Below are 27535 nucleotides of genomic sequence, written 5' to 3'. Positions count from 1 at the left end.
AGGGCCAAAACACCTAACAACAGAGAATCGAGATCTAACCAGGCGAGGCTAAGATCTGAAACATGCGGTCGGAGTAAAAACCCCCGTGAAAGGACTAAAATGTAAAAAACAAAGCTAACTGCATTAAATAGGAACAAAATATATATATATATATCTATATATATATATATATATATATATTATATATATATATATATATATATATATATATATGAATATACTGCTGAACATAGTAGGGTCCAAATGGTATGGGGGACCAAATGGAGCACGTGAAACCGCCATGCGGTCGACGAGCCAAGAGAAGGCGGAGCGAGAACAATGAAGCTCCCGCTGCTGCACACTTCTAAGACTCAAAAATACGTCAAAAACGTAGAAGATCCTCGTAAAAAGGGATCTAAAACCTTAATAGCAGTACTTAACTTGGATGCAGAAGCTTGTTGAGCCATCTTGGAAATTAAGGATAAAATTCATAGCGTGAACACAGCACAGAACAAAAACGCGTGTGGCGTCGACAATGCTATCGAAAGGAATGACAATGAAGACGCTCAACGTAGTAGTAGCGGGTAGCGGGGCCTTAGTTCGGCTCCTCTGTAGGTGAGGGATTTTGGCAGAGGAGGAGACTAAGTGGCAAGGGACCTCTGGTAGTGGTATCCACTTGCTCTTTTACTATACCGACACCTTTAATTAAAAGGTGAGTGAGCCAGGATATTCTGGCACTATCGTTTCTCTTTTTTCTCTGGTATATATAGCAATTTGTTCCGATACATAATACAAACCATCGGTCCTTTAACAATAGGAAGTAGCTAGTGGCAGCTGGAACGGTCGTAAGCTTCGAACAAGGGGAGAACGGTAGTTAACTGCTTGTCCGATTCGTCGCAGCCTGGGAGGTAACAAATCACTTTACTTTCGGCCGTGTGGATATAGGACGTGCTCGTCATCGCTCTGCCCCCCGCTTTTGTCGTTTGCTTTGAGTATCAGCCCTCTTTTCTGGTTTAATTGAGTGTGTATGATTGTAAGTACAGTAACCTCCCCGTTAACACGAGGGTTACGTTCCTGGAGATGTCGTGTTAGCCGAATTCGTGTTAACAGGGAAGTATTTCTCCATAAAAAGAAATAATGGAAATTAAGGGGGTTAACGTTCCAGTGCAATGGGAACGTAATCTATTTTGGGATTTTGCCAGAAAAAAAACCACTTTATTTATATATTTTTATATACAGGTAGTCGTTCTACTTACGAACTATGCAACTTATGACAGACCGACTTTATGACAGCTACGACAATATAATAATATACAATAATATTTAATTTTATATTTGGCTAAAATACGTCGAGCGCACGTACGATAGTTTTTCCCCGCTACGTCAGTGCGCTCATCTCCGAGAAAATTTATGAAGATAAGAAAAAACGGACCATTCAACAAAACTAAGCATGTTTATGTTTTTAAAACCACATCTCAGTCTACCCTGTCCCCACTACCAGTAGTACTACCACGGAATCGGATGACCCGGACATCCCCCAGCATCCACCAGCAGACAATTACTAATTTTTTTTTTTTTTCAAATTTCAAATGTTTTCGTAATTTTTATTTTTTCTGTATGTTCATGTTTTTTTCTGTACTGTAAATCAATTCTATCTATGCATTACTGTAGTTTGCCTGAAATTTATAAAGAAAAAATAATTTACATAGTAAATAAACTTTGTGTATTACTTACGTACGTACATAGACGTGTTGGCAACAGTACAAACGGTCGCTAGAGAAAACAGCAGACGATGTTTTTGTTTTATATTTTCAGAAGTAAAATTTTTGTTCGAAAATGGTAAGATTCGTATTTTAGTAATTCATTTTGTATTTCTGTTTTGCAAATAAATCAAATATAATAACAAATTATGCATTTAATTCAAACCTATAAATAAATAAAAGTATGTATATAATACGTGTAGCCGATTGTCAATGCAAATGGCGGATAAGAAAATGTAACAGACCAGACAGATGGTCTGAATGCCTGCAATAAAAAATGTTAAATACAGTAATAAAAGTAAGTATTAATCAAGGAGTTCGAGCATGATAAGATTTCATATGCTAAACGTAATAATAGGTACTATACATGCACATTTTTGGGATGATATAAAATGTATATGTAGGCTAGTAAGTTGTCAATGAAAATGCAAACGAACAAATACGTACATGTACACGCATGTGTTTGAATATGGTAAAAAGGATAAAAAGACAGCACAAACATGATTCAATTTACTCAATACATGCTGAAAGACAATTTACGACAGCTCTGCCAGAACCTAATGCCGTCGTAAGTAGACGACTACCTGTAGTAAAGTACGCACTATCATGTTAACCAATGCTAGAATATATTGGCTCTTCTCACTGCGAGGGCTGGCTTCACACTGAGCCAGCAGGCAAGAGAGAGCGAGCGCGGGAAAGGTGGGGTGAGTCAGACTCTCACCACACCTCCCGCGCTCTTGCTCTCAGCGGAAAATTCAAATCGTGTAACATCGAATATTACGTGTTAGCAGAATTTTTCTGTATGATTTTGAACTTGTGTAAGATCGAAATCGTGTTAACAGAACTCGTGTTAACGGGGAGGTTACTGTACTTACATTTCTTTATTCATTATTGCAATATGAGTGATCAAGAAATGGAGATTTCGCCGCGCCCCCCAGTCGCCCGTAGAGTGTGTCCCGGGCTGGAGGGGCGTAGATGCGGCGGATTTAGATCATTCGTGGACGTGGATCCACATGAGGTTTGTACTCGTTGCCGGGGGCGAGAATGCTCCCGGAACGAGCCATGTGTAACTTGTATGAATTGGTCCGAGGCGCAGTGGGTTCTGTACGAGGGCAGGAAGAGACTTAGGCCTCCAAAGAAGTTCCATCGAAAGCATCTCCAGTGACTCCTTTGGTAACTGCACTTCGTCTTCCTTCCTGCCTCCCGGTCAGCCCCCACGTTTCGCGCCTTCCCCTGCGGGGGGGGTAGCGGAGTCCTTCTCCTCACTCGATCCGTCGAGTGTGGGGAGGAGGGCGCCCGCTACCCGGACGTCCAGTTGTATTCGGGGTCTTCCGTCCCGCTCTGGGTGGGGTTCTTCTCCCCCCAGCGCGAGTTAACCCCTCTTACTAACCCGACTGCTCTTCCGCAGTGTGCCACCCACGAAGGATGACCTTGGACAGGTTTGGGAGTCGCTGGGACTGCAGGGAGTGCCAAGTATTCAAGGGGTTGCTTCAGCGGTTGGCGGGGTCGGCAGTGGTCACTCATGGTGCGGTAACCACTACTACCACCACAATAACAACACCAGTATATGAACATGCCCCGCCGCATCTCGTGTACACGCCTCTATGTAATGACGGTGACTGCCTCGGCTACGGTGAGCAAACCCATTACTGCCGTACCAAAGCCAGACGGTGCCACCGCCACCTGGCTTCTTTGTGTTGCCGACCCCGGACTTCCGCTGCCTAAGAGTAACCCCCTAGGCCTGCCGCCAGTGCCGAGAATGACGGTAGCTGCCCGACAGGACGCCTGGCTCTCTGTGGTTCCTGCCGTGCCTGCCGTACCTGTTGCTGTCCCTGCTGCTCCTTCCTTTTCAGATGCTGTACCTGCTGTTCCTGCTGTTCCATGCTGTTCCTGGGACCTGTTCCTGTCGCTCCTGCTGTTGGTGGTGCTGCTACAGTTCTCATGGTTTCTTCCGGACAGGTGTTCAGTCGGGCCCTGTTGCTTCGGCAACTGCCCCGGCTCCCTCCTGGATGGAAGACCTGACGTCTGTCCTGCGGAGCCTGGCGAAGAAGAAGAGGAAGAAGAGGAAGGTGTCGTCGTCGTCTTCTTCGTCGTCTGCTGCCTCCTCTTCCCCTTCGACTTCTAAGGCTAAACAGCCGAAGAAGAAGAAGGCTGCCTCCTCCCCCCCTAAGAAGGACTCCTTCGGGATCTCTTTAAGGGCCCGTCTCGCTCAGGCTATTCTGGGAGCTCTTCTGCTGGTCCTCCTGTTTCCTTCGGGAACGGGGCCCCGCCCGTCTCTTCCTCTGCAAAGAAGAAGACGACGGGGACCAGAGGTGTACCACTTCGCTGGTACGTCCTCACCTGGTGTTAGCGGTTCTGCCGCTAAATCAGGTTCCGTCTCGGCCGCTTCTCGTTCGCGAGAAGTACCGAGTGGACGCTCTTCCACGGGAGACCGTCCAGCCAAAGTTTTGACGCCCGAGCTCGCTCGCCGTCAAGACCGCGCACGGAGCAGAAGTGGCGAGAGTCGTGCACACGACTCTCGCCCATGGGCCAGTGGACGCTCTCGCAGCGACCAACTGGCTGCTCGGGTTGACGTGACGGTCGCTGACCGGCCACGGGTTGAGGCGAGGAAGGGGTCCCCGCGGCCGTCGGTACCAGCCACGGTTGGTACCAGCGGCTCGACGCGCCGAGAGGACGCTGGCCGGTCTCGCCGCGACAGAGAGCCTAGCAGGTCACCTGACCGCCGCTCCCTATAGGGGACCGGGCGGAGACGGAATAACCAGCAACAGCTCGCCTGACGCTAGAGATCAGCGTCAACGTTCTCAGCCGAGCCGCTCGCCCCAGGCGAGCGGCAAGGCTAGGCCTGCTGCTCGATCGCCACCGCGGGTTGACGATCAGCAGCAGCCCTCCACGCACGCTGGTACTGCCAGCGAGCGAGGGGGGAGCGTCAGGTCTGCCTCTCCCGTACCTTCAACCTCCTCGGGCTACACCGGGAGGAGCGAGGTAGCGAGGAGTGATCGCGAGAGGTGCGCCGCTCGCGATCCCGCTATGACGCCGTATGGCTCAGGCACGGTTCTAGGACCGACCAAAGAACATACGCGCAAGTAGTTGGAGGTGACCGTCACGGGTCTGCCGCTGTTCCTCCTTCTGAAGGAGGAGTATCACGGGATCTGTTCTTGCTGGAGGGACTGGACGGTCCTACTCCGCAAGACGCAGTTACTCCCGAGATACAGAGGAACTTTGCAGAGGTCATTAAGCTGATTCGTCAGCATAATGACCTTGCGGAAGGATCGCCGCTACCACCGGCAGAGCCCACGTCCCGGCTCGAGTCATTTTTGGGGTCCTAAGAAGGAACCCAAAATGATGGTGGGGTTACCGCGATCAGAGCTTGCAGACTCAGTCCTGGATCAAGTTGAGAATCTCGTCTCAGGACGGGGAGGAATTCGCTGAAATCCGGACGGTGCCTTCTAACGCTGGCTTCCTCCTGCCTCTACAGCGTCAGAGGTGATTTTTACGTGCCTTCGGAAGACCCGATACTGCCGAAACAGGTTAACCCGGAGTTAGTGAGGCTGACTCCAGGTGTGTCCCTGCAGCAGCTCCTGTCGGAGAACCTCTGGTTCTCGCAGCAGGAGGCACTTGCCCTGGAATCTACCGCTATGGCAGCATTCCAGGCAGTCTCTTGGCTGGATTTTGTGGTCCCTCACAATATCCAAAGTAGCGGCCGGCTCTGGGAGTTCTGCTCTCGAAGACGACGCTTCTTTCAGGAGACTGTGCCAGTTCTGGAGGAAGAGCGATCTCTATCCTCGCCCATCAGACTGCTAACCTGTGGGCCAACTTGGTTCTTCGACGTAGGGACGCAGTCCTTACCCGATTGGGACCAAGGGGGCCGGGCGGAGGCGGCACTCGGCGCTTCGCAATGGACCAATTAGGAGTTCCCCAGCTCTCTTTCCCGGAGAGATGGTGGACGCTGCGGTGGAAAGGCGGCGCACTGATGACAGTTGACCGCTTAGTTCACCAGGCAGTCTCGAAGGTTATTGGGCAATCTCGAGCGACTGCGGCTAACCGCCAAAGAGCTTAGCTAGCGCTTCCACGGCGGCGAAGACGGTTGCCACCGTCCAAACCCCGTGCGAAGACTCCTGCTGTTTCGACGTCTGCTAAAGGAGGCCGTAACCAGCCCTCCTCCCCAGCCCTCCTTTCCCCCGAGGAGGGGTGGTGGGAAGAAGTCGAAACGAGGAGGGAAACGCTAGGGACGGCGTTCCCCCTCACCTGCTGCCGGAAGTGGGGGGTGTGCCTAGCGAGCCATTTTTTTTTTTGGGCAACTTGGCAGCGCTACGGCGCCGAGAACTGGATAGTAGACGTCCTTCGGGAGGGATATCTACTACCCTTCGAGTCTCGGCCCCCCCTCATCTCCAAACCGGTCCACCTACAAACCTATGTCCGGGGATCATCAAAGGACAACGCTCTTCGACAGGAGATCAAGACCATGCTGGCGAAACGAGCTGTGGAAATCGTGGAGGACCAGTCACCGGGCTTTTACAGCCGCCTCTTCCTAGTGGAGAAGGCATCGGGGGGCTGGCGTCCGGTGATAGACCTCTCTCCCCTGAACCGCTTCGTTCGCACGACGCGGTTCACGATGGAGTCGGCACTCTCAGTGCTCGACTCGATCAGGGGGAACGATTTCATGCTTTCAGTGGACTTGAAGGACGCGTATTTTCAAATACCCATCCATCAGTCCTCCAGAAAGTACCCTCCGCTTCATCTTCGACGGGACGGTGTACCAATTCAGGGCACTTTGTTTCGGTCCTGTCAACCCCCCACAGGTTGTTCAACGCGAGTGTTCACACTGGTGTCAGCTTGGGCCCATTCGCACGGGATACGTCTTCTGAGGTATCTCGACGATTGGCTGTCCTGGCGAGCTCACCGCTCGCAGTTGCTGCAGGACAGAGATCAAAACCGACTCCTCAAGTTTTGTCGGCGATCTGGGATCGTGATAAACTACGAGAAGTCCGATCTCGAACCCAAGCAGAAGATGAAGTACCTGGGTATGCTGATAGACACGTAGCAGGGCAGGTCTTTCCCGCAGACTTGCGTATCAGCAAATTCAGGGAGGCAGCCGGCCGGTTCCTGTCTCGGCAGAAACAGGCAGCACAGCAATGGCAAGTCGTGATTGGCCATCTGTCGTCACTCGAGAAGTTAGTCCCTCACGGGCGTCTTCCACCTGCGGTCTCTCCATGGAGGCTAAGGGAGAGTTGGTCTCAGGCCAAGGATCCTCCTTACTTTCCCGTGGCTCTCACTCACGGACAAGGTGAGGCAGGACCTAGCCTGGTGGCTCAACGACAAGCACCTCTTAAGAGGAGTGCCTATACGCACCCCCCCACCCCCCCCGCCCCCGAGATGCTTCTGTTCTCAGACGCATCGACCGAGGGATGGGGCGCACACCTGGAGGAGTTGCTGACTGCAGGTGTGTGGACCATCACGAAAAGCACCTTACATCAATGTCCTGGAACTCAAGGCGGCGTTCAACGCTCTCCAAGATTTCAGGACCGCTTGGTGGGACACTCAGTGGTGGTTGATGTGCGACAACACCACAGTAGTGGCATATGTCAACAAGCAGGGGGGGCTAGTGTCTCTCCCGCTCCATCAGTTGACGGTGCAGGTGCACGAGTGGGCCACGGCTCACTCGATAGAGCTGTCAGCACGCTACATTCAGGCAAGGATGTAGTAGCGGACAAGCTCAGCCGTCGGGATCAGGTGATAGGGACCGAATGGTCTCTACACCAAGACGTGACGGAAAGGCTCTTCAACCTGTGGGGGCGACCGGATCGTAGACCTGTTCGCCACCCGGCACAACAGAAAACTTCAGGTTTTCTTTTCAGCCGTGCCGGACCCAATGGGCAGCTGCAAGAGGAACGCTCTCCAACACCCCTTGGGACAACCTCTTCGCCTACCTTTCCTCCCTTCTGTCTGATTCGGAAAGTGATCAGTCGAGCTGGTCACTCCTCCCAATCTCAGAATGATCCTGGTGGCTCCCAAACGGCCTCAAGCTGTTTGGTATCGGACCTGCTGGCTCTTCTTGCGGACGCACCGAGAGAGCTACCCAATTGGCACAACCTTCTAGCCCAGCCACACGTAGAACGGTACTACCAAGCAGTCCAGTCCCTTCAACTTCACGGCTGGCTGTTATCCACCATCTCTTGCGAACGAGAGGTTTTCTTTTCTCATAGTGCAGCAACAGAGATGGCTGGACACGTCCGACAGTCCTCTGCATCTGTGTACCAGGGAAGTGGGCCGTCTTCTGTGGTTGGTGTCGTAGACAGGGTCTGTCTCCTCTCAGAGCCACTCTTCAGCAGGTAGCGGATTTCCTCGTGTTTCTTCGCCGAGAGAAGCTCCTCTCTGTACCCACGTTAAAGGATATAGAGCAGCACTGGCGCTCGTCCTAAAACTGAGGGGACTGGACATCTCGAACTCGTTCGAGATCTCCTTGCTAATGAGGAGCTTGGAAAGGTCTTGCCCACCCAGGGAACTCAGACCCCCCTCCTTGCGTGGGATGTGACTCTCGTCCTTAGGAGTTTGACTCGAAGACCCTTCGAGCCTCCGAGAGTCCGTGCAGACAGGGATCTGACCCTCAAGACCCTCTTCTTGCTGGCCCTGGCATCGGCGAAGAGAGTAGGGAACTACATGGTCTTTCTTATGATGTTAAACACACCAGAGGCTGGGGATCTGTGACGCTCGATTTCGTCCCGAACTTCGTAGACCAGACTCAGAATCCGTCGATCCCTGACGCCAGGTTCGAGTCTTTCACGATCCCCTCCCTTCTGGACTTCACCGATAACGATGTGGATGAGATGCTGCTTTGTCCTGTGAGGGCGCTACGGCGCTATCTGAAGATAACTCGGCCCCACCTCAGGCCTGAGGTGTCGACGCTCTTCGTTAGCACCGGGGTTACCAACAAAGAATTTCCAAGAACACGCTTTCTTTCTGGCTACGTGAGGTTGATCAGGAGAGCGTACGAGGCTGATGTAGCGACGACATCCGTACGCTCCGACCGAGAGCCCACGAGTCAGAGTATCGGAAACCCTCACTTATCGTTCCGTAAGAACTTCTCCGTGGCGCAGGTCCTGAAGGCAGGTGTCTGGGCCAACCAGACCACCTTCACTCCTTCTACCTTCGGGATATTGCCCACAAGTCCTTGGATACTTTTTCCTTGGGACCTGTGGTGGCTGCTCAACACATTGTGTAAGCTTACCCAGCACCCGAGCAGGCAGAACAGCATTGATTCCGGGTATGACTGGGAGAATGAATGTGCGAATGAGAGTGTGACTAGCTTCTCTTCACCATCTTTCTCTACCTCTACCTGTGGCAGAGGGATACGGTCGTTACCACGCTGAAGGAAGTCAGATGCAGGTAAGCTACTCGACCGAGCTCCATCCTATCTCTTTAACTAGGGATAGGACGTATATCCACCCACTTTTTTCCTACAAGGGGGAGGAAGTGGATGCCTACATGAGACAAACCCATTACTTTATATTTGCTCATGTACAGGAAAAGTTCTTACAATGCTGGTACGAAGAGATACGCTTGCCTCTCTCTTAGTACTCGGTCCCATAGGTCTGACCATTGATCCTGCGGTGCACACCCCGATCAATCGGACAGAGGCTTGGATCCCTCCCTCGCTCTTACGACCAGGGAGGCATTCCAGGGATGGACGAACACCAGTCTGTTCATCTAAAAGACTCAGATTCCTCCCACCAAGGAGTGAGTCTTCCTATTGTTAAAGGACCGATGGTTTGTATTACGTATCGGAACAAATGACAATTTGTTGAAAATTGCATTTTTCCTAACTATACAAACCTGAGGTCCTTTACATATAGTCCCTCCTCATGCCACCCTCACTCTGCGTATTTTGCATGGGCCAAAAGCAAAGTGATTTGTTTACCCGCTGCGCGACGATCGGACAAGCAGTTAACTACCGTTTCCCCTCCCTTGTTCGAAGCTTACGACCGTTCCAGCTGCCGCTAGCTACTTCCTATTGTTAAAGGACCTCAGGTTTGTATTGTTAGGAAAAATGCAATTTTCGACAAATTGTCATATTTATACCTTAGAAATGAGTATCAAAGGAACCATTTCACTGGACGACACAGGCTGTGCCCAGAAATTTATTTTTATTATTTTTTTTTGTTGGCAATTATATCCAATACTCTTAAGATTTGTAGTGAAATATTTGCTTAGTTTTGTTAATGGCATCAGGAGTTTATTTTATCATACCAGAGGTAGTTTTCAAAAATTTCTGTACATGCATTTTTCTCTTACTTTAGTTAACCAGTATTGAGGTGTTTAGTTGCTATGCTTCTAAATTGTTTGGATATTATTTTAATTTTCTTATTGTATAAAAGGCAAATTTTTCTAAGTAGCAATAACTGTAAACCTCAATTAACCTTTTCAACCCCAGTTAATTTGATATCTTTCCCTCCCTGGATTGTTCCTATTGTGTTGGGACTTTACTCTAGCTGGACATGTTTAAGTGCCACTGGTCGCGATAGAGCCTCCACTGTGTCTAGTTTTCCTTGAGTCACTGCTTTCTTTTCTCTTTTCCCTTTGTCATGTGTCAATCACTACTTCCCTTACCTTTAGCTCAAGTGCAGCACTTACCAGTGTACTTTTAGATGTAATTCCAACTTCCTGCTTTTTGTCAAAAGCTGCTCATTATCCAACTGAGGTTTTGAGGTGCAGTTACTCTTCCCTTTATTTACAGCATCAGTTTTTTTTTTCACCTGTTCCTGTCACATTGATGATCAATGCACCTTTGCTCCCTTCCTCTCTGCCTTTTGCTAGTTTTTCTATTGTCAATCCTTAGTCTTGTTTTGATTTTTGTCTTCAAGCAGCTGTTATCTCCTTGCCCACTTGTGCAATGAACCCTCCTGGCACCAACCTTTGCTCCTCTGGTCAGCTTTTATCCACCCTATCCTTTTGGCTGTGTCTTTTTGTTCTTGCTGATTACTACAAGCACTTTCTTTTGGTTGTGTATGCATTCAAGTTGGAAGGGTGCGTCACTATTGATTGTTTTCCAAGTTTCTTATCAGCAGTTTATTGACTTGTTGCTTCTCCTCTCTGCATGTTCTCAAGTTGCTTGTCGCCTGTATCACACATAACATTACATCTGTCAACTTACTCTTCTGCCTACTCAGTCAGCCGAGGGTGTTCTCAAGGGTGATTAACTGTACTAAAGGTTCTCAGAAGCATCCCTTCAGCCCCAGTTGCGTTGCTTTCTTTTCTTCCTTTTATTTTTCATCCATTTGCTTCGGTCTCTTCAACTTGGTCTCACTCCAATTTTCACGTTTTATTCAAGACCAAACTTTGGGACCTTATAGGAGTAGTAATAGTAATAAATATCTTTCATCCATTATGTTTGCTATTATGAATCTGTGTAGGGTTGTATTTGAACAGTGGAAATGCTGTAAGAGTTGCATTAGTTATAAAGCAAATATCTTCGTTTTCATTGTAAGTCATATCAGTACCAGCAATATATTGTACTGTAAATTTTCTGTATTTTCAGATTGCTATTGAAGCTAGTAGATGTCTGGGAGAGCTTGGGCCTGTTGCTCTTGGATCACCAGTCTTTTCTTTAGTAGATAAAAATCCTTTAAAGTTGCAGCCACTGGATCGCACAGATGGCAGTTCAACTTCTCAGTTGATATCAATTTTGAACAGGTGAAGACCACATAAATGTTGGAGTTTAATATTTAATTCTTTTCTTTATGTATATGTCATATTTAGATAAATAATGTCAAGTTCAGTCATTGGAATCTTTTTATAATGTATTTTGTAACTATTTAATAAGAAAGCTTTGTTAAATTTGAAGACCTAAAATTGAGATGCCCTTCATTATCAAGTAATTATATCAGTATAGTATAGAGTATTACATATTCATTTTCTTAGGTACCTTACTACTGACCACATAGATATTGTTGAAGCTGCCAGCAATGCTTTATATAAAATCTTAGCCACTCAAGATGGGTATAAAGCTGCTCGTAGTCTTGAAGAAGGCGTTTTTAAGGCACTATATCCCTTCATATCTCGTCATAAGTCTAAAGCTGGTTCTCCTAGTGATACTGGTAAGTCTAATTTAGCACACTGGTAAAGTTTGAAAATTCAAAGTTCAATTACTTTTCACTAAATAACAACATTTTTAAGCCATTTTTTCATTGTAAACATTATAGACTGAGACTTTTGGTGAGAGCGCTAAACACAGTATATTCAGTTAACCTTTTGAGAGAAGATTAACAGAACTTTTTTTAACATTCTGAATGTCTAGAATACAATTTTTTGATGTTCCAACATTTATTTTTCAGGCATTGATGGTGCTACATATAAGATCATAGTTGAAAACTCAGAAAAGTGGATTGGTGAAAGTAATTTCGAAAAGTGGATATGCAGTCTGACATGTTTGTTAATTGAAGCAGGGTGTGGTAGTGAGATTATGACGTATGCACTTCCTGTTTGTAGAATAAAGGTAATTTTCTTTCTTGTTTTTCTAGTTTTGTATATAATAATAGAAATAACAGAAAGAGTAGAAAGCTTAGTACAGTAATCATAAATTTTCACTATATATATGTAATAGATTTCTATGAAGGTATACTTATAGTACATATTGTAAAAAAAATGTATAAGCTGGCATAGTTTGACAGAGGAATACCAAATACAATATAGCAGATAATGTCTTGGCACTCAGCACATTACTTAAAATTTTTACTTTGAATCTAATGAAAGCATCATGGCATTTTTTTTTATTCGTGGACACCTGCCATGAGTCTAAGTATTAAAGGTTAATTCACCCACTTGTCATAATTCTATTTTAGAGGTAATAGGAATGTTTATCACATAATTTTATGACTGTATTTCATTTTTCAGAGGATTTTGTGACATTGTTTGTAATTATTTTCCATTTCAGCCTGAGGTCTGCATGTTTATTCTTCCAGTTGTCATTCATATGGCAGTAAAAACAGACAAAATAAGTAGAAGAGATGTTTTGTCCAATCAGTTTACAATATTTTTCCACAAGCATTGCACTGAATTAAAGAGCTCTCCGCATCAGAACAAAAGGGTAAGTTTTATGATGATGATTTGTTGTTTACACCTTTATATAATCTGTACGGTATTACGTAATGGTAGGAAAATGATGATAAGACACTATAAGGAATTGAAACATTCTTTGCTTCATAGCATTTAGTTTCTCTCTCATTATTATTATTATTATTAATTATTGGAATGAAGTAGACCCTTGCGAAAAAGGATGACTGCAATGCATTGAGTCTTCTCAATTTTTCTATGACTCGCATCTCATGCACACTATTGTTGGTCAACAATTGTCCCAATGTTCATTTGTTTCCGGCCATATAACACAAACCCTCCGGTCTTTAACATAAGGAATGTACTTACGGCGTAGCTGGAATTATAGCCGTTGAATCTTGAACAAGGTGGTTAGGCAGTAACTACCGTGGGGCAGGCTAGCCTGCCCGGATGTAAACACTCCACTTTGCTTTTGGCTGTCTTCCGATGAAGACGTGTGTTTGTGAGCTCTGGCTGACTGGTCGTTGATCTTTTTTTTCCCTGGTGGGATCCTTTTGATATTAATACTAAAAATAGGTGTGTCCTTGTTTTTCAATTAATATACAAACCCACTTTTTGTGATAGCTTTTGTAACCACCCCTCTACTTTTGTTAAGAGTCGGCGGCTAAGGTATGCCAACATATTATTTACATTCTTTCGCCCTTTAACACTGGCTCAGACCTGCATGAGGATGAGACATGAATTTAACGTAAGTGATATTGATCCTGTAACGGGACATGTATTCAACTGGAAATTACGCTTACGCTTGGGAATTACCGAGGGAACTTCAAAGGTTTGTCCGTGTTTTGTTGTTATGGTAATTTCTCTTCTCCTTCTTCCTTTCACTTACTATCGGAAGAAGGTAGAAGGATGGGCGTGCGGTGTTGATGGGGGATCTCCTCTCACTTCAGAGGTTCGGTGCCCTTGGATGCGTGAGGAGTATCCTCATTACTTTAATATTTTTTTCCTTATTTTACAGACTAGTGGTGGATTGTGTTTTCAGCAGTATTGGTTTGGATGCTCTTTGTATTGGTTATCCTAACCTTGGAATTGTACCTATGACTGGTAGCATGTTGCGTACCGATCCTCGAGTGTGTGTACTGATCCCCTGCTGATAATCCTATTCATTACCACTACTACCCGGGAGTTATGTCACTGGACGAAGCTGTCGCACTGCCCTGTGAGGTTTATCTACTAATGGTAGAAGTCTGACAGAATTCAGAGGAACCGAAGAGGAAGAGAGCTCGTCAAGTGTTGTCATCCTCCTCTTTGAGATCATCATATCTTATCATGCCTCCTCCCCTTCGACTTTTAAGGCTTTTGCTGTAAAAGAGATGGTGGTCTCCCCCTCTTAAGAAGTCTCGTCATGGGACTTCTAAGGGTCTGTCTTGCCTTCCGGTGAGACAGGTGGGTCTTCCACTGGTCCTCCCGTTCCTCCGGGAACGGGGCCCGTCTCTCCTTCCTCGGGGAGGAAGCAGACAGGGACCATGGAGGTACCGGCCACCGCTGGTATCTCTTCTCCCGGTTCCGAAGGTTCCACCTCCGGACCGGGAACTGTCTCGGCCACCCGCTTGCGAGCGTTACCGAGTGTACGGTCACCTACGGGTGACCTTGCAGCCAAGGGCCAGACTGCTGAGTATGCTCACCATGTCAGGACCCAGGTACGGAGCGGAAGATGGTAGGAGTCGCTCGGGTGACTCACCAGACCGGCGATCACTTTCGTAGCAATCGTCCTGTACCCAGGGTTGACGTGACGTTCCCGCGGGTCCATGCACGCAGCGACCGGTGGAGGCAGGCCATCCAGCCCTCTTTTAATTAATTTCTTTCTTTCAGAGAGGTTTCGGCTTCAACGAGGACTTGGAAGAGTCAGAGGACGGAATCTGCTGTCGCCTGTCAGTTGCACGCTCAGCCCCACCCAGACAACGGTCGCGTTCGCGCGACCGACCAGTCTCAGGGGTGGCAGACGCTTCACCTGCCAGGTAGGAGTTTCGTAAACCTCCTCGAGGAAGCGTTCTCTCCACTGCTGCTCCCGCAGGTCCCTCCGGACAGGTGCAGTTGGGCCGTGTTGCTACCGCAACTGCTCCGACTCCGTCTTGGATGGAGGACCTGTCAGTTGTCCTGAGGGAACTGGCGAAGAGTAAGTCCAGGAAGGAGAGGAAGGTGTCATCATCATCTTCTGCCTTCTCTTCCCCTTTGACTTCCAAGGCCCCCCCCCAGCCGAAGAAGAAGGTAGCCTCCCTCCCCCCCAAGAAGTCTCACTCAGAGACCTCTAAGGGTCTTCTGTTGGGGCTTCCGCTGGTCCTCTTGTTCCTTTGGGAACGGGGCCTGTCTCTCCTTCTGTAAGGAAGAAGACGACGGGGACCAGAGGGGTACCGGCTAACACCGGTACCTCCTCTCCTGGCGCCAGAGGTTCTGCCTCGGTGCCAGGTACCGTCTCGGCTGCTCATTCGCGAGAGGTACCGAGTGTACGGTTGCCCGCCGGTGACCGTGCAGCCAAGGTCCAGGCAGCCGAGCCTGCTCGCCGCCAGGACTCAGGCACGGAGCGGAAGACTGGTGGCAGTCGCTCAGGCGACTCCCGCCAGGCCAGAGATCTCTCTCGCGGTGATCTGCCGGTTCCCAGAATTTGACGTGACGTTCCCACCGACCGTTCACGTAGCGAGGCTGGGAAGAGGCTCCCTCCCCTGGCCACTGGGTCCAGCCTCGCCTGGGCCAGCCTCGCCTGGACCTGGTCCAGCCTTGCCTGGACCTGGTCCAGCCTCGCCTGGACCTGGTCCAGCCTCGCCTGGACCTGGTCCAACCTCACCTGGACCTGGTTCAGCCTCGCCTGGACTTGGTCCAGCCTCGCCTGGGTGCGTCGAGAGGACGGTGCTCGCTCTCACCGTGTTAGTGGACACTACCGTCACTCCCACCGGGACCGGACGGCTCACACGACTGGTAGCAGCTCCCCTGACATACGAGACTGACGCTACCGTCCTCTGTCCAGTGCTTCTCCGGAAGGAGACCGCTGGTCCAGACCTGCAGCTCGACTGCCACTGTGGTTGGTGATCGCCTACAGTCCTCCCAGTCTACCGGTTCTGTTGGTAGGCAGGGGGGGAGGGTTCATATCAGCTCCCCTGACGCATGGTTAGTTTGGTGTTTGCCTCTCACCTCGGTGGTCGCGGGTTTGATTCCCGGCCATTCCATTGAGGAGTGAAAGATGTGTATTTCTGGTGATAGAAGTTCACTCTCGACGTGGTTCGGAAGTCACGTAAAGCCGTTGGTCCCTTTGCTGAATAACCACTGGTTCCATGCAACGTAAAAACATCATACAAACAAACAAGACCGACGCTCTGTTCCTTGGTCCAGCGCTTCTCCGCAAGAAGACCGCTGGTCCAGACCTGCAGCTCAATCGCCACCGTGGGTTGGTGATCGCCTGCAGTCCTCCCAGCCTACTGATTCTACTAGTAGGCAGAGTAGGAGCATCAGCTCTCCCTCACCTGTCCCTTCAACCTCCTCAGGTTACACCGGGAGGAACGAGGCAAACAGGAGTGACCATGATGAATGCACTTCTTACGGTCCTGCCACGAGCCTGGTTCGGTCTTGGGACCAACAGATCCTCGCTCAAGTGGTTGGAGGATTATTGTGGGCGGGGCTGGGGCGAGGACGATGATGCTTCCAGACTCTCGGAGTGACCATCACCGCTGTTCACGTGACGGTCCCGCTGGACCACGCACGCAGAGACCAGGGTGGGCTCCCCCTTCGGTCCTCTTGAGAGGTTTCGACCTCAACGATTACTGGGACACGTCGGAGGATGGTATGGCTGCGACAGGAAGGGGAGGGATCCTGCAGAGCGTTCTCCGTAGGATTCCACGTCGGGGACTGTGTTCCTGGAGGGACTTTCAGATCCTATCCGAGGTAATTCCTGGTCGTTGAGGAAGGATCTTGCCCTATACTCGATTTCTACGGGAATCAAGAGGACCACCACCCGACGATCGTCTGACGAATTTTGGGGGGGGTTTCGCCGAGTGCTTAGAATTCTTCGGAGTTTTTAGTACTCTCCGAGTGTTCTGGTCTTCTACAATCTGCAAACACTTGGGCAAAACCACGGTCCAGAGTGGGTGAGACGAGAATCCCAGATAATTGTTACTACGATAATCGGGAATCTCGCCGAATGCTCGAATTTCTGGAATTTCTAGTGTTCGAGGGAAGTACTGCTGCTGAAGGAAGAATATCTCGTGAGGGGCTCAGCCTGGATGGACCTGATGATCCGTCGCCTCAGTAAGCGGCCAACCCTGGGATAGAGAAGAACGGGTGGGAACATCCAGTTCGGCTTGAACTATCGTCTTCGGTATCCTGTTATCCCGTGGAAGACTTCCTTCGGGAAAACTTCACCTTCGCTCTCTTCATTAGAGAAAAAGGGTGTCGGTTTCCAGTCATTATTCTTGTTCCTCGAATGGAAGAGAATTTAGGATGGAGGTCTATGTACAGTAACCTACAAATATACTATACGTATATTGCCCTCGCGACATGCTTCTGTTATCAGTTGAATTGTCCGAGGTGTAGGCACATACCATAGTTAACTCTGCGGGTTGTGACCGAGACGAATAATATCTTCTTAATTGAAATGCAACTTGGAACTGCCCTGCAAACCTCCCAGGAGTTACCAGTTTTGATTTTGAGATACTTGTGGTATTGTTACAACAACAACACCACAGTGTTTGCATTCACCGAAATCCGTTTTGATTAAATGCAAATGCTCGAGCTTATTTTTTTGGGCTCGATGGTTCTAGCCAAATGCATTTCTTCTTGATATGGATTACCTGGCAACTCAGGATGATGATTGAGCGAGAGCTAGCGGTGTATGGGCTGGCTGCCAGCCCTGCCTGCCGCAGCCCATTACCAGCTGGCTCTCCGAGATAGTACGGTCGGATATTGTCTCTCTCCTCTGCGATGATTGACTACCGAACCGAATCTCTGCCCGGCAATCACAGAGTTAGGTCTTGGTTGGCTGGAATTCTCACATACGTGATGACCATCTCTACTGCATCCCCTTTGATGTTGCAAGAATTTTCAGACCGATATATCTCACTAAACTCGCTATCATCTTAATGTTTACCGCACAGTAACAGAAGTCTGTAGCCTAGTCTCCCGCTGCATTGCACCTGCCGCTGCGATGACGCGGAATGCTTCAGACATTTGAGTTTGTTTCTAAATATATCTCTTATTCGTAGGTGTGCAATTGTTCATTGTCCACCCCTGCCAGCTCTTCTTCAAGTATATAGATGTCCTCCCTGATTCAGCCCATGAGAAGCTGTTCTTCAGGCAGTACAATCCCTGTCTTTTCATAATTGAAAAGCGCTCCGCTTTCATCGCAACTCCGACCTCTCACCGAACAGCACCCCTCGAGTAGGTTCCTTCACGTGGTGAGGGGGTAAGGGATTCTGCCTTCAAGTTTGCGAAGGCCGAATCCTGACGGAACGCCTACAAAACTTTTGGCATTAATTTGCGTGGACATTTCCACTTTCAAAAAATTTTTCTGCTTGGGTGAGTCTGGGAGGGGTTCGTGGTTTGGAGGGGGTTTGCATTCGAAGCTAATTGTGGTAGTTGTGGTGGTGAGTCGCCACCCAATACGTTTGGACCCAAGAGATGGTGATGGATTTTCCCATTGTTATCTTAAGGGCGGAACCATCTCCAGGATCAGCCCATCGGAATCCAGGGGGGGCTGGTTTTTGGGATGGGACTCCTGGCTTTTGTCCGGAAGCCCACCAATATGTTTGGAGTGGGGAGTCTGTCCCCATTAGTGGGGGTAGAACTCCCAGCAGGCAGATTGGCTTATACCTGGGCCACTGCAAGCATATTGGTGCTATCCCGAAAGGGTAGGTATTAGGCAGACCGTGGGGAAGCAACTTCTACGTGTGCCATTGGTGGAGAATGTCGGACCCTGTCTAGTCCGCGATACCTTGTTGGTCTTCCCAAGCAGTTGTTGTGTGTGTGTGTGTATATTCCCCCCCCCCCCCCCCCCCTTTTTTTTTTTTCCTTCAAACTAACATGGGATCAATATGTTCTAGTACATTGTTCCCCTGGATCCCCGACTCTTTTGGCACCGTTGACAAACCTTAGGCTTGGATAAGGACCTCCCTTTGCCATCCCCAACCTCCTCCAATGAAAACATCAAAGATTCTTTGATTGTTACTACAAGCCCTTATGTAGTTCAGAACAGAGGATTAAAGAATAGCAGATTTAATAATAGAAATAAGAATGCTAATCCCGATATTGGAATTTTACTTGGATCTCAAGAACCTGAGACTTATAATAAATACCTTTCTCTTGATCTCGACAAAGCATAAAAGAATGAATATATTGATGTCCATAGAGATATTGTAAAATGCATTGGCGAGAACCAAAGATAGCCCTCTCAAGGTGAAGGAAGAAGCTTACTTGTGGAAATTTCATCACCAGATGAAAGTAGAAAATTACTGTCTATTAGTGCTGTAGAAGGAAGCACAGCAAAAATGCACTCCTCACAAAACATGAATCAGTCTAAAGGAGTAGTGTATAGTAATGAACTCCTACCATTATTCTGAGGACACTCTCCGGAAAGAATTTGCTGATCAAAAGGTGTAGATGTGAGACGAATCAAGAAAAAGTATTGGGAATATTACATCCAACACCTACTCTGATACTCACCTTTGATTGTTTGAGACTCCCTAAATTTCTGAAAGCTGCATGGCTTCACCTGCCAGTTAGACAGTATATTCCGCTCCCAGAAGATGTTTCCATTGCCAAATGTTTGGCCATTTGATAACAACATGTAAGAAAAAAGAAAGGAATGAACCAGCCATATGCTTTAACTGTGAAGAAAAGAGCATGGGAATTGTGAACTTACTCCATGCTGCCCTAATTGTGGGGGAGACCATAATGCAGCACATAAATCATGTATCAAATATCTCATTGAAAAAAGAAAAAAAAACACTTTGTATCAAGACTCAAGAGCGCATTACCTTTAAAGAAGCAAGACAAAAGACTTTGCAGAAAAAATTCAACACCCAGAAGTCATTTGTAGATGCAGTAAAAGGAAATGAGGAAAGACAAAAGAAATTGAATCTCAAAAAGTGTAAATGAAGATAAAGAAGAAAAATGGATGCTGGGAAAATTGTCAACAAGAGGGCTTTAAGTGAAGAGTCTGTAACAATGCCTGAATCAAAAGTCAAGCACCTTGAGAAAGGAGATACATCCGTAGAAAAAGTTGATTCAAAACAAAAATGAGTAAACCTTCACCATCCTGTGGTTCAGCTGACCCTCATAGAACATCGGAATTAATGGAAAATAATGAGTCGTATCCACTATCTTATCATACAACACAGCAGCAACAAATGTAGAACCTAAGGCAAAACAAAATGTTAAACTCAGTTCAGCTTGGTTTAGACAATAAAATTAGACTAGCTGAAAATGATAAACCAGATACTGCAAGGGTCGAAGATAATACTAAAGATCTGCTGTTTCAAATACCATCATAAGTGATCACTTGGTACATTCAAATGACCCTCTAAGTACTCCTTCGACATCTGGAACTGTAACCAAAAGTCCGTCACAAAACTCAGATGTCATCTTCAAGAAGAAAAAAACCTAATAAAACGATCTTGACAGGGGATCATCCTCTAGAAAATAGGTACTTTCTCTGCTATACTACAATGGAACTGCCAGGGACTTCGCGCCAAATATGAAGAGCTACTATGTTTGATTAATACTTTAATAATTCCAGTATGCTTAGCACTACAAGAGACTATGCTAAGCAACAACAAAATGCTTACTCCTAAGAGTTTTTTTTTGCATTCCACTCCCAATTCCCTATACAGGGAAATTCGGGTGGAAGTGCTCTTCTTGTAAGACGAGATATTGCTCACTCAAAATCAAAATAAAGTTTGCAAACTCAATTACCCAACAGCTGTAGCTGTCCAAAACATTCCAACTTAAAAAATACTTAACACAATTTTGTTCATTGTATCTCCCTCCCTAATAACCCTCCAATACTTGAACGACAGTTAACACACTTGTATGAACAGCTACCCCGACCATTTCTGATATTGGGAGACTTTAATGGTCGACATGAACTTTGGGGTGACATTTTAACAAATCAAAGAGGAAACCTTATCTTATCATCAATAGAAAAATTCAGATATGACCCTTTTAAATACTGAAAACCCACCAGTTTTTCACATTCAGACTGGTGCATTTTCATGTATTGACTTATCTATCACCAGTTCTGATACATTCATTGACTTCAACTGGAGGTATTGGAAGATCTATACGGCAGTGATCATTTTCCAATTGTCATCAGAACTGAGAAATATGAGCCAGTATACAGAATGCCTAGGTGGTGTACCAATAAAGCAAATTGGCCCCTTTTCGAGGAACTCAGTTATACTGAACTAGATGCAAAAGATATGCCAACAATAGGAGAAGCAGTGTTCTATTTAACAATGATTTTTAACGTTTGCAGCAGAAAAGGCAATCCCAAAAACCAGTGGAAAATTGCATCGGAAGCCTGTTCCATGGTTGGAATGTTCAATGCAAAATAAGACATAAAGCCATGAGAGCAGCTTATACTAGGTACAGAAGACATCGCTGTGAATGCTACTTGATCTCCTTTAAAAAGGCTCGAGCCAAATTCAGATGGCAAATAAAGCATGCGAGACGAGAATCATGGGCACTTTTTATATCAACAATTACCTGGAAAACACCTATGAGCAAGATCTGGACAGTTATTAAGAAATAGCAGGAAAGTACAATCCTAGTCCCCTTCCAGTTTTTAAAAGTAAACGTGACTTTATAACAGACTCAAAGGCTGTAAGCAATGTTTTTGCAGAACATTTTGCATGATATCAAGTAGGGATGAAAATTCTCCATTCTACAGGGAGAGAGTGTTAGCAGAGTCTGAAACAATTGATTTTACCTCTTTTAAATCTGAATCATATAATATGCCTTTTACCATGGAGGAATTTTTATTTGCTCTTGGTAACAGTAAAACACTGCACCTGGACCTGATGAAATTTTATATGAAATGATCAAGAATACTTCAAAGGAAACTAAATTTTTTATTTTAAGTATTATTATAGAATTTTTAAGGAGAGTGGTTACCCTAGTGTTTGGGAAATAGCAACAGTTTTACCCTTTGTTAAGCCAGGGAAAGATTCATCCTGTCACCTAACAAGCTATAGACCAATAGCTTTAACTTCCTGTTTTTGTAAACTTATGGAAAAAATGGTAAATTTTAGGGGTTGGTAAGGTTGGTATGGTTTTTAGAATCAAAGAAGATTATATCATCATCTCAGTGTGGCTTTCGCCGTATGCATTCTTGCACAGATGTATTGATACGTTTGGAGAATGCAATTTGTCAGGCATTTTGCTTCCAAGCAGCTTATGTGGCGGTTTTCTTTGACCTAGAAAAGGCGTATGATACTACCTGGAGGCATGGAATTATGAAAGTCTTGCATGAAATTGGTCTGCGTGGAGAACTACCACTTTTTATTAAAGTGTTTTTAAAAAACCGTATTTTAAAGTCAGAGTAGGTAGTACTGTGTCTAATTTGAAAGAACAAGAGGAAGGAGTACCACAGGGAAGTGTGTTAAGTGTCACTCTGTTTGCCTTAGCCATAAATGGGATAGCCTCAAAAATTCCAAAAGATGTAATGTCAACCAATGTTCGTGTGATGATTTATCTATTTCGTGTGCTGCATCTAAAATGTCTGTTGCAGAGCGAAAACTCCAGTTGGTAATAAATAAAGTTAACAGTTGGGCAGCTGAGCATGGTTTTAAATTTTCCTCTGCCAAAACAGTTGTTATGCATTTTTGCCGTATCAGAGGGGTTCATCCAGACCCAGATCTGTTTTTAAATGGACAGAGACTCGCATGTGTACAGGAACAAAGTTTTTAGGCCTCATCTTTGACAGCAGGTTGACATGGAAGCTCCATCTCAGGAGCCTCAAAGTCAAATGCATGAAGGCCTTAGATGTTTTTAAAAGTCTTAGGTCATACAAATTGGGGGGCTGATAGAAAGCACTTATTACATGTTTATAAAGCAATAGTTGCTTCAAAATTGGCATATGGGTCAGAAATCTACTCATCAGCTACGACAAGGAGATTAGATACTTTGAATGCAAGTTCATCATGGGGGAATTAGAATTGCAACAGGAGCCTTTAGATCCTCTCCAATATCTAGTTTATTAGTGATGCAGGTGAACTGCCCTTAGATCTGATAACGAAAATTTACCCTGTTTGAAATATTGGTACCGCATACAGAGAACTCCTGAGTCCTTAGCTTACAATACTGTTTTTAAAGGCAATTTTTGTATTTATGAAAAATATGCTTCATATCCAAAGCCTTTTGGATACAGGGTAAAATATGCATTAGAGGAGCTCAATGTATAAAAGGAAAAGTAATTCCAGCAAATTTTCAAGATTCCCTCCATGGAAGTTGCCCTCTGTGAAATATTGTAAATGGTGTTTTCTGGTTGCAAGGCAGACTGTTCAGGTGATATTCTTAAGCAGAAATTCCTTTGCCATGCTGAAAAACATGATAATCAAGGCAATTCTTTACCGATGGCTCCAAATCCAGGTGCAGGCGTTGGGTTTGGAGTAGGTATACCCTGACAGTAGTGTTAGTGGTGCATTACCAAGTTGTGCTTCTATTTTTACTGCTGAACTTTTTTAGCATTTTAAACAGCCCTAAAGAAAATTGTAACTTTAGAAGGAGATAATTTTACCATTTTTAGTGATTCCAAGAGTGCCTTGGAAGCTTTGGCATCTTTTAATCCAGTACACCTGTGGTACTGGAAATAACAGAGTGGTTGTTTTTTATTAAAACAAAAACAGAAGGTAGTTAACCTCTGCTGGGTTCCTTCACATGTTGGTATTGTTGAAATGAACGAGCTGATGAATTGGCTAAGTTAGGTACATCAAAAATCCAAAAAAAGTATAGCAATTCCCTGTTCAGACTACATTCCTGAAATTAAAAAAGACTGTAGAATCAGTTTGGCAATTCTATTGGACAATAGAGAGTAATAATAAAATGAGAGAACTCACTGATGTAATCAACCCCTGGCTTTATATGTTAGAAGACCGTCGGAAAGAGACTGCATTATGTAGGTTACGGATCGGCCCACACACGGATTACTCATGGGTTTTTTAATGAACAATGACCCTGAACCATTTTGTGAGGAGTTGTCTTGTTCCCCTCACAGTAAAACATTTAATAGTAGAATGCCCCAGCTTAATATCAGCAAGGAACCGTCATTTTAACGTAGTTGGAAGAATGGATCTTAAACTAGATGCCATTATAGGCAGAGATTTTAATGAGGATAAGCTTTTTAGTTTACCTTCGAGAAGCAGGTCTTCTTGAAAAAATTTAGGTTAGTTTGGTCAAGATGTTTGAGTTTGTGTATGTGTTAGTATGTGTCAGTGTATATCATTTGCTTTTAAGTCTTTTTAGATCAGGAAATTTTTATGTACATAAAATTTACCTCCAATTGATATATCTATTACCATATATAATGTTTTAGTACTTTTAATATCTATTTATTTTGACAGAACTCTGTAGAATTTGGAAGTTTGCGGGGTGCCTATGTTGCTTGTATTTTTTGTTTACAATTAATTTGAAATAGGTGTGTAGGTGAGATAGGTATTTTGTGTGTTTTTGGGTTCTCTGTAGTTCTCTGACAGATTTATATAAAAACATATATAGCATTTTAATTGACTTTTTCCTTTGCAATTCCTTTTAACTGATACGGCGTCAATAACCTCGTCGTTGCGACGCCAGTAAGAATTAATAAATCAATCAATCAATCACCGAACAGCAATGAAGTAGCGGTTTAGCGTTTTCAGTCCTCTGTAAAACAACAGGGATTGAGCCGTCTTCACAGGTTGGTGTCATCGGCGGGACTTTTCTACGTTCAGAATCTTGAGAGTTAACTTCTCTCGATTCATCTGTGAAGACGTAGGTCTGCATTCACCTATCACCTTCGTCTTCAACAGCACATAGTATTGTTTCTCCTTAGTTGAGTTTCAACTACTATGAGAACTTCTGTCTTGCCATCAGGCACCTCGGTCTCTAGAAGGCAATTGACTTTCGTCTGTTGGGGACATGCCTTGAGAGAATTATCATCTCGCCCTCCAGCATCGGTGGCAACAGATAGATGATTTGTATGGTCTCTCGGCATAACCCCTCAAAAGGCGAGGTTCACGTGACTACGCCTCTGATGCATGGATGGCTTGCCTCACACAACCGAACGCAGTCAGTCGGCAGCTGTCGAAGCGTCCGAGACCGTCACGAGCTACGCTGTAGACTTTGTATCGGTTGATCCAGATCAGCCATTACTTCGTCCTACTGGTGTGTTCCAGGACCCATAACTATCAGCAACCACCATGGAGTGTCTGTGTCTTTATCCACTTCGGAGACAACGAGACCGTGATAGGCTTCGCCACAGTGGGATACGAGACTGCGAGAGACTTCACTGCAGTGGGATACGAGACCGCAAGAGACATCGTTGCAGATGGATAGACCAGTAGACGGGTACTGGACATCACTTCGAAGAATATGTCGGACAGGAAGATGGATAGGTCATTGCGACCTTATCTTTCTTTCCCTTCAGGACTGCCCACAGGTCCTTGGAACCTCATTTCCGTGGACCAGTGGTGGATGCTTGGAAGCTATGTTTGCTAACCAGCTCCTTCAAGAGGACAAGTTGCATCTCGTCCATGGTGTGCAGTTGTAGAGGTAAGAAGGATGCGAGAGTGACTGGCTCTCCCCCTTCCATGCCTAGTCCCTCCATTCCTCGTCCTTCGGGTTGAGGATAGGACTCGAACTCACACTGGCTGGTCGGACGATTGATGCTGTAAGCTTACACGTAGAGCATCCTTTTTATGTTTCTTATCAGAATCATAGAAGCATTCCCGCTCCTTCCTCTAGCAAGGGGAGGAAGGTGACTGACAATAATGCAAACCCTTCCCAGAACTTTGCATTAATGTCTCCGACGCCAATATTCTTCACAGCCCTTTTTCAGGTGAGTCACGATTCCTCACTCATTTTGAAAAGGCCCAGAAGTCTGTCTCTTGATCATGCAGCTCCTATACTCTGATCAAGTTGTCAGAGGCAGCAGGGCACTCCTCCTCGCTCTTACGACCAGGAGGAGTAGCCTAGGTGCGCAGAACTCCAGTCAGTTCTAGAGGCTCACTCAGATTCATCCCACCAATCAGCGAGTCTTCCTTATGTTAAAGGAACGAGGGTTTGTATTACGTATCAGAACAAATCACAATTTATCGTAAATTGTATTTTTCCTAACTATACAAACCTGAGGTCCTTTACTGATATGCCCACCTCAACTGAACCTGGGCCGGAAGGCAAAGTGGAGTGTTTACATCCGACAGTAGTTACTGCTTAACCACCTTGTTCAATATTCAACGGCCATAATTCCAGCTACGGCGTCAGTACATTCCTTATGTTAAAGGACCTCAGGTTTGTATAGTTAGGAAAAATACAATTTACTACAAATTGTGATATTTTGGAAAAGAAATATAACAACATTTATACAGCAGTTTTATTCTCTACAGAAGTGCAGGGTAATGGAAAATGGTGTGGTGTTTTGTATACACTGTGTGAATATCATAAAAGGAATGACAAGGAAGATGAATGAAGGAAAAGTAAGAGGAATAAAATGAAAGTATATAATCGGTAGTTTGAGTTATTAATTGATAAATAAATTTTAATGCTGTTTGTGGAATGAAAAATTGAGAAATTAAATATATGTAAATACAGTTAGGGGAATAAAAAAAAATAGTGCACAAGTTGATTAGTTTAAATTCATGGATGTGAAGAATCAGCTCTTGAAGTGAACTACAATCGATCCCCGCTTATTTTGCAGTTCAGTAATCATGGCTTCAGTTATCCGCAGATTTTTCTCTGAAACACACATCCTCATTATTTATTAAAAATCACCTATTCATGGATTTTTTTCACAGCAATTACTGTATTTTCATATATTTGTGACTATATGTTACAAGATGATAGTTTTATATATAGTATTGGGTGTTTGAAGTATTAAAATAGGCCGTTATAAGCATTTTAGAGGGGTTTTCAGTATTTGCTGATTCACCGTGGGTGTGGTACACATCCCCCCCTTAATATTGGGAGACAACTGTAAATCATATTCAGATTGCCTCTTGACAGTTAGAACTTTCTCATTTGTGTACTAGTTCTTGTACATAACTTGAACCTTAGTGCAGTGATTTGTATTTCAGTATATATTAGAAGTTGATTTTATCTTTTTTTGTTGAAGTAATATGTAATCCGTATAGTCCCTTGCGTACAAATGACGGAGCGTAATTATGCATAAAATTACCCAAAACCCCTTCTGGTGTTTCCAATAACGAATCGCTAGAAGAAACTGAAGGAGTATGGGAAATATCAAAAGCAGGTGACAAAACTTATGGAGCAGTCTGGTGTATTGCCGATACAAAAGAATTCGACAACGCTTGGTCATCCAAAGATGGTGTCGTCTCCTTTCTTTTGTATTGGCCCTTCCCATAAAACTTCATCCACTGTTCCACCGACCAACTACGACAAACTGAACAAGGATTAGTAATAGTACATACGTTTTCTCTGCACCTACTACATGCTGGATGTGGATCTGTAGACACTGATGTTAACAATCTTGAACGAGGAAACCCAATCATTTCAGG

General features: G+C 45.5%; 1 protein-coding gene across 1 annotated transcript in view; it reads left to right on the top strand.

The window, feature by feature from the left end:
• The window catches only part of LOC135224908 (serine-protein kinase ATM-like), a 93819-nt gene that overhangs the window by 31736 nt on the left and 34548 nt on the right, over positions 1–27535 (top strand). Inside the window, exons 3-6 of the mRNA XM_064264232.1 lie at positions 11272–11426; positions 11655–11830; positions 12068–12228; positions 12667–12819. Coding sequence (XP_064120302.1) covers positions 11272–11426; positions 11655–11830; positions 12068–12228; positions 12667–12819 — 645 coding nt within the window. The remainder of the gene's footprint in view (positions 1–11271; positions 11427–11654; positions 11831–12067; positions 12229–12666; positions 12820–27535) is intronic.

The sequence above is a fragment of the Macrobrachium nipponense genome, chromosome 12, assembly GCF_015104395.2.
Source record: "Macrobrachium nipponense isolate FS-2020 chromosome 12, ASM1510439v2, whole genome shotgun sequence".
Lineage (NCBI taxonomy): Eukaryota > Metazoa > Arthropoda > Malacostraca > Decapoda > Palaemonidae > Macrobrachium > Macrobrachium nipponense.
Note: the sequence above shows the minus strand (reverse complement) of the source record. Positions and strands in the feature narration are given on the sequence as shown.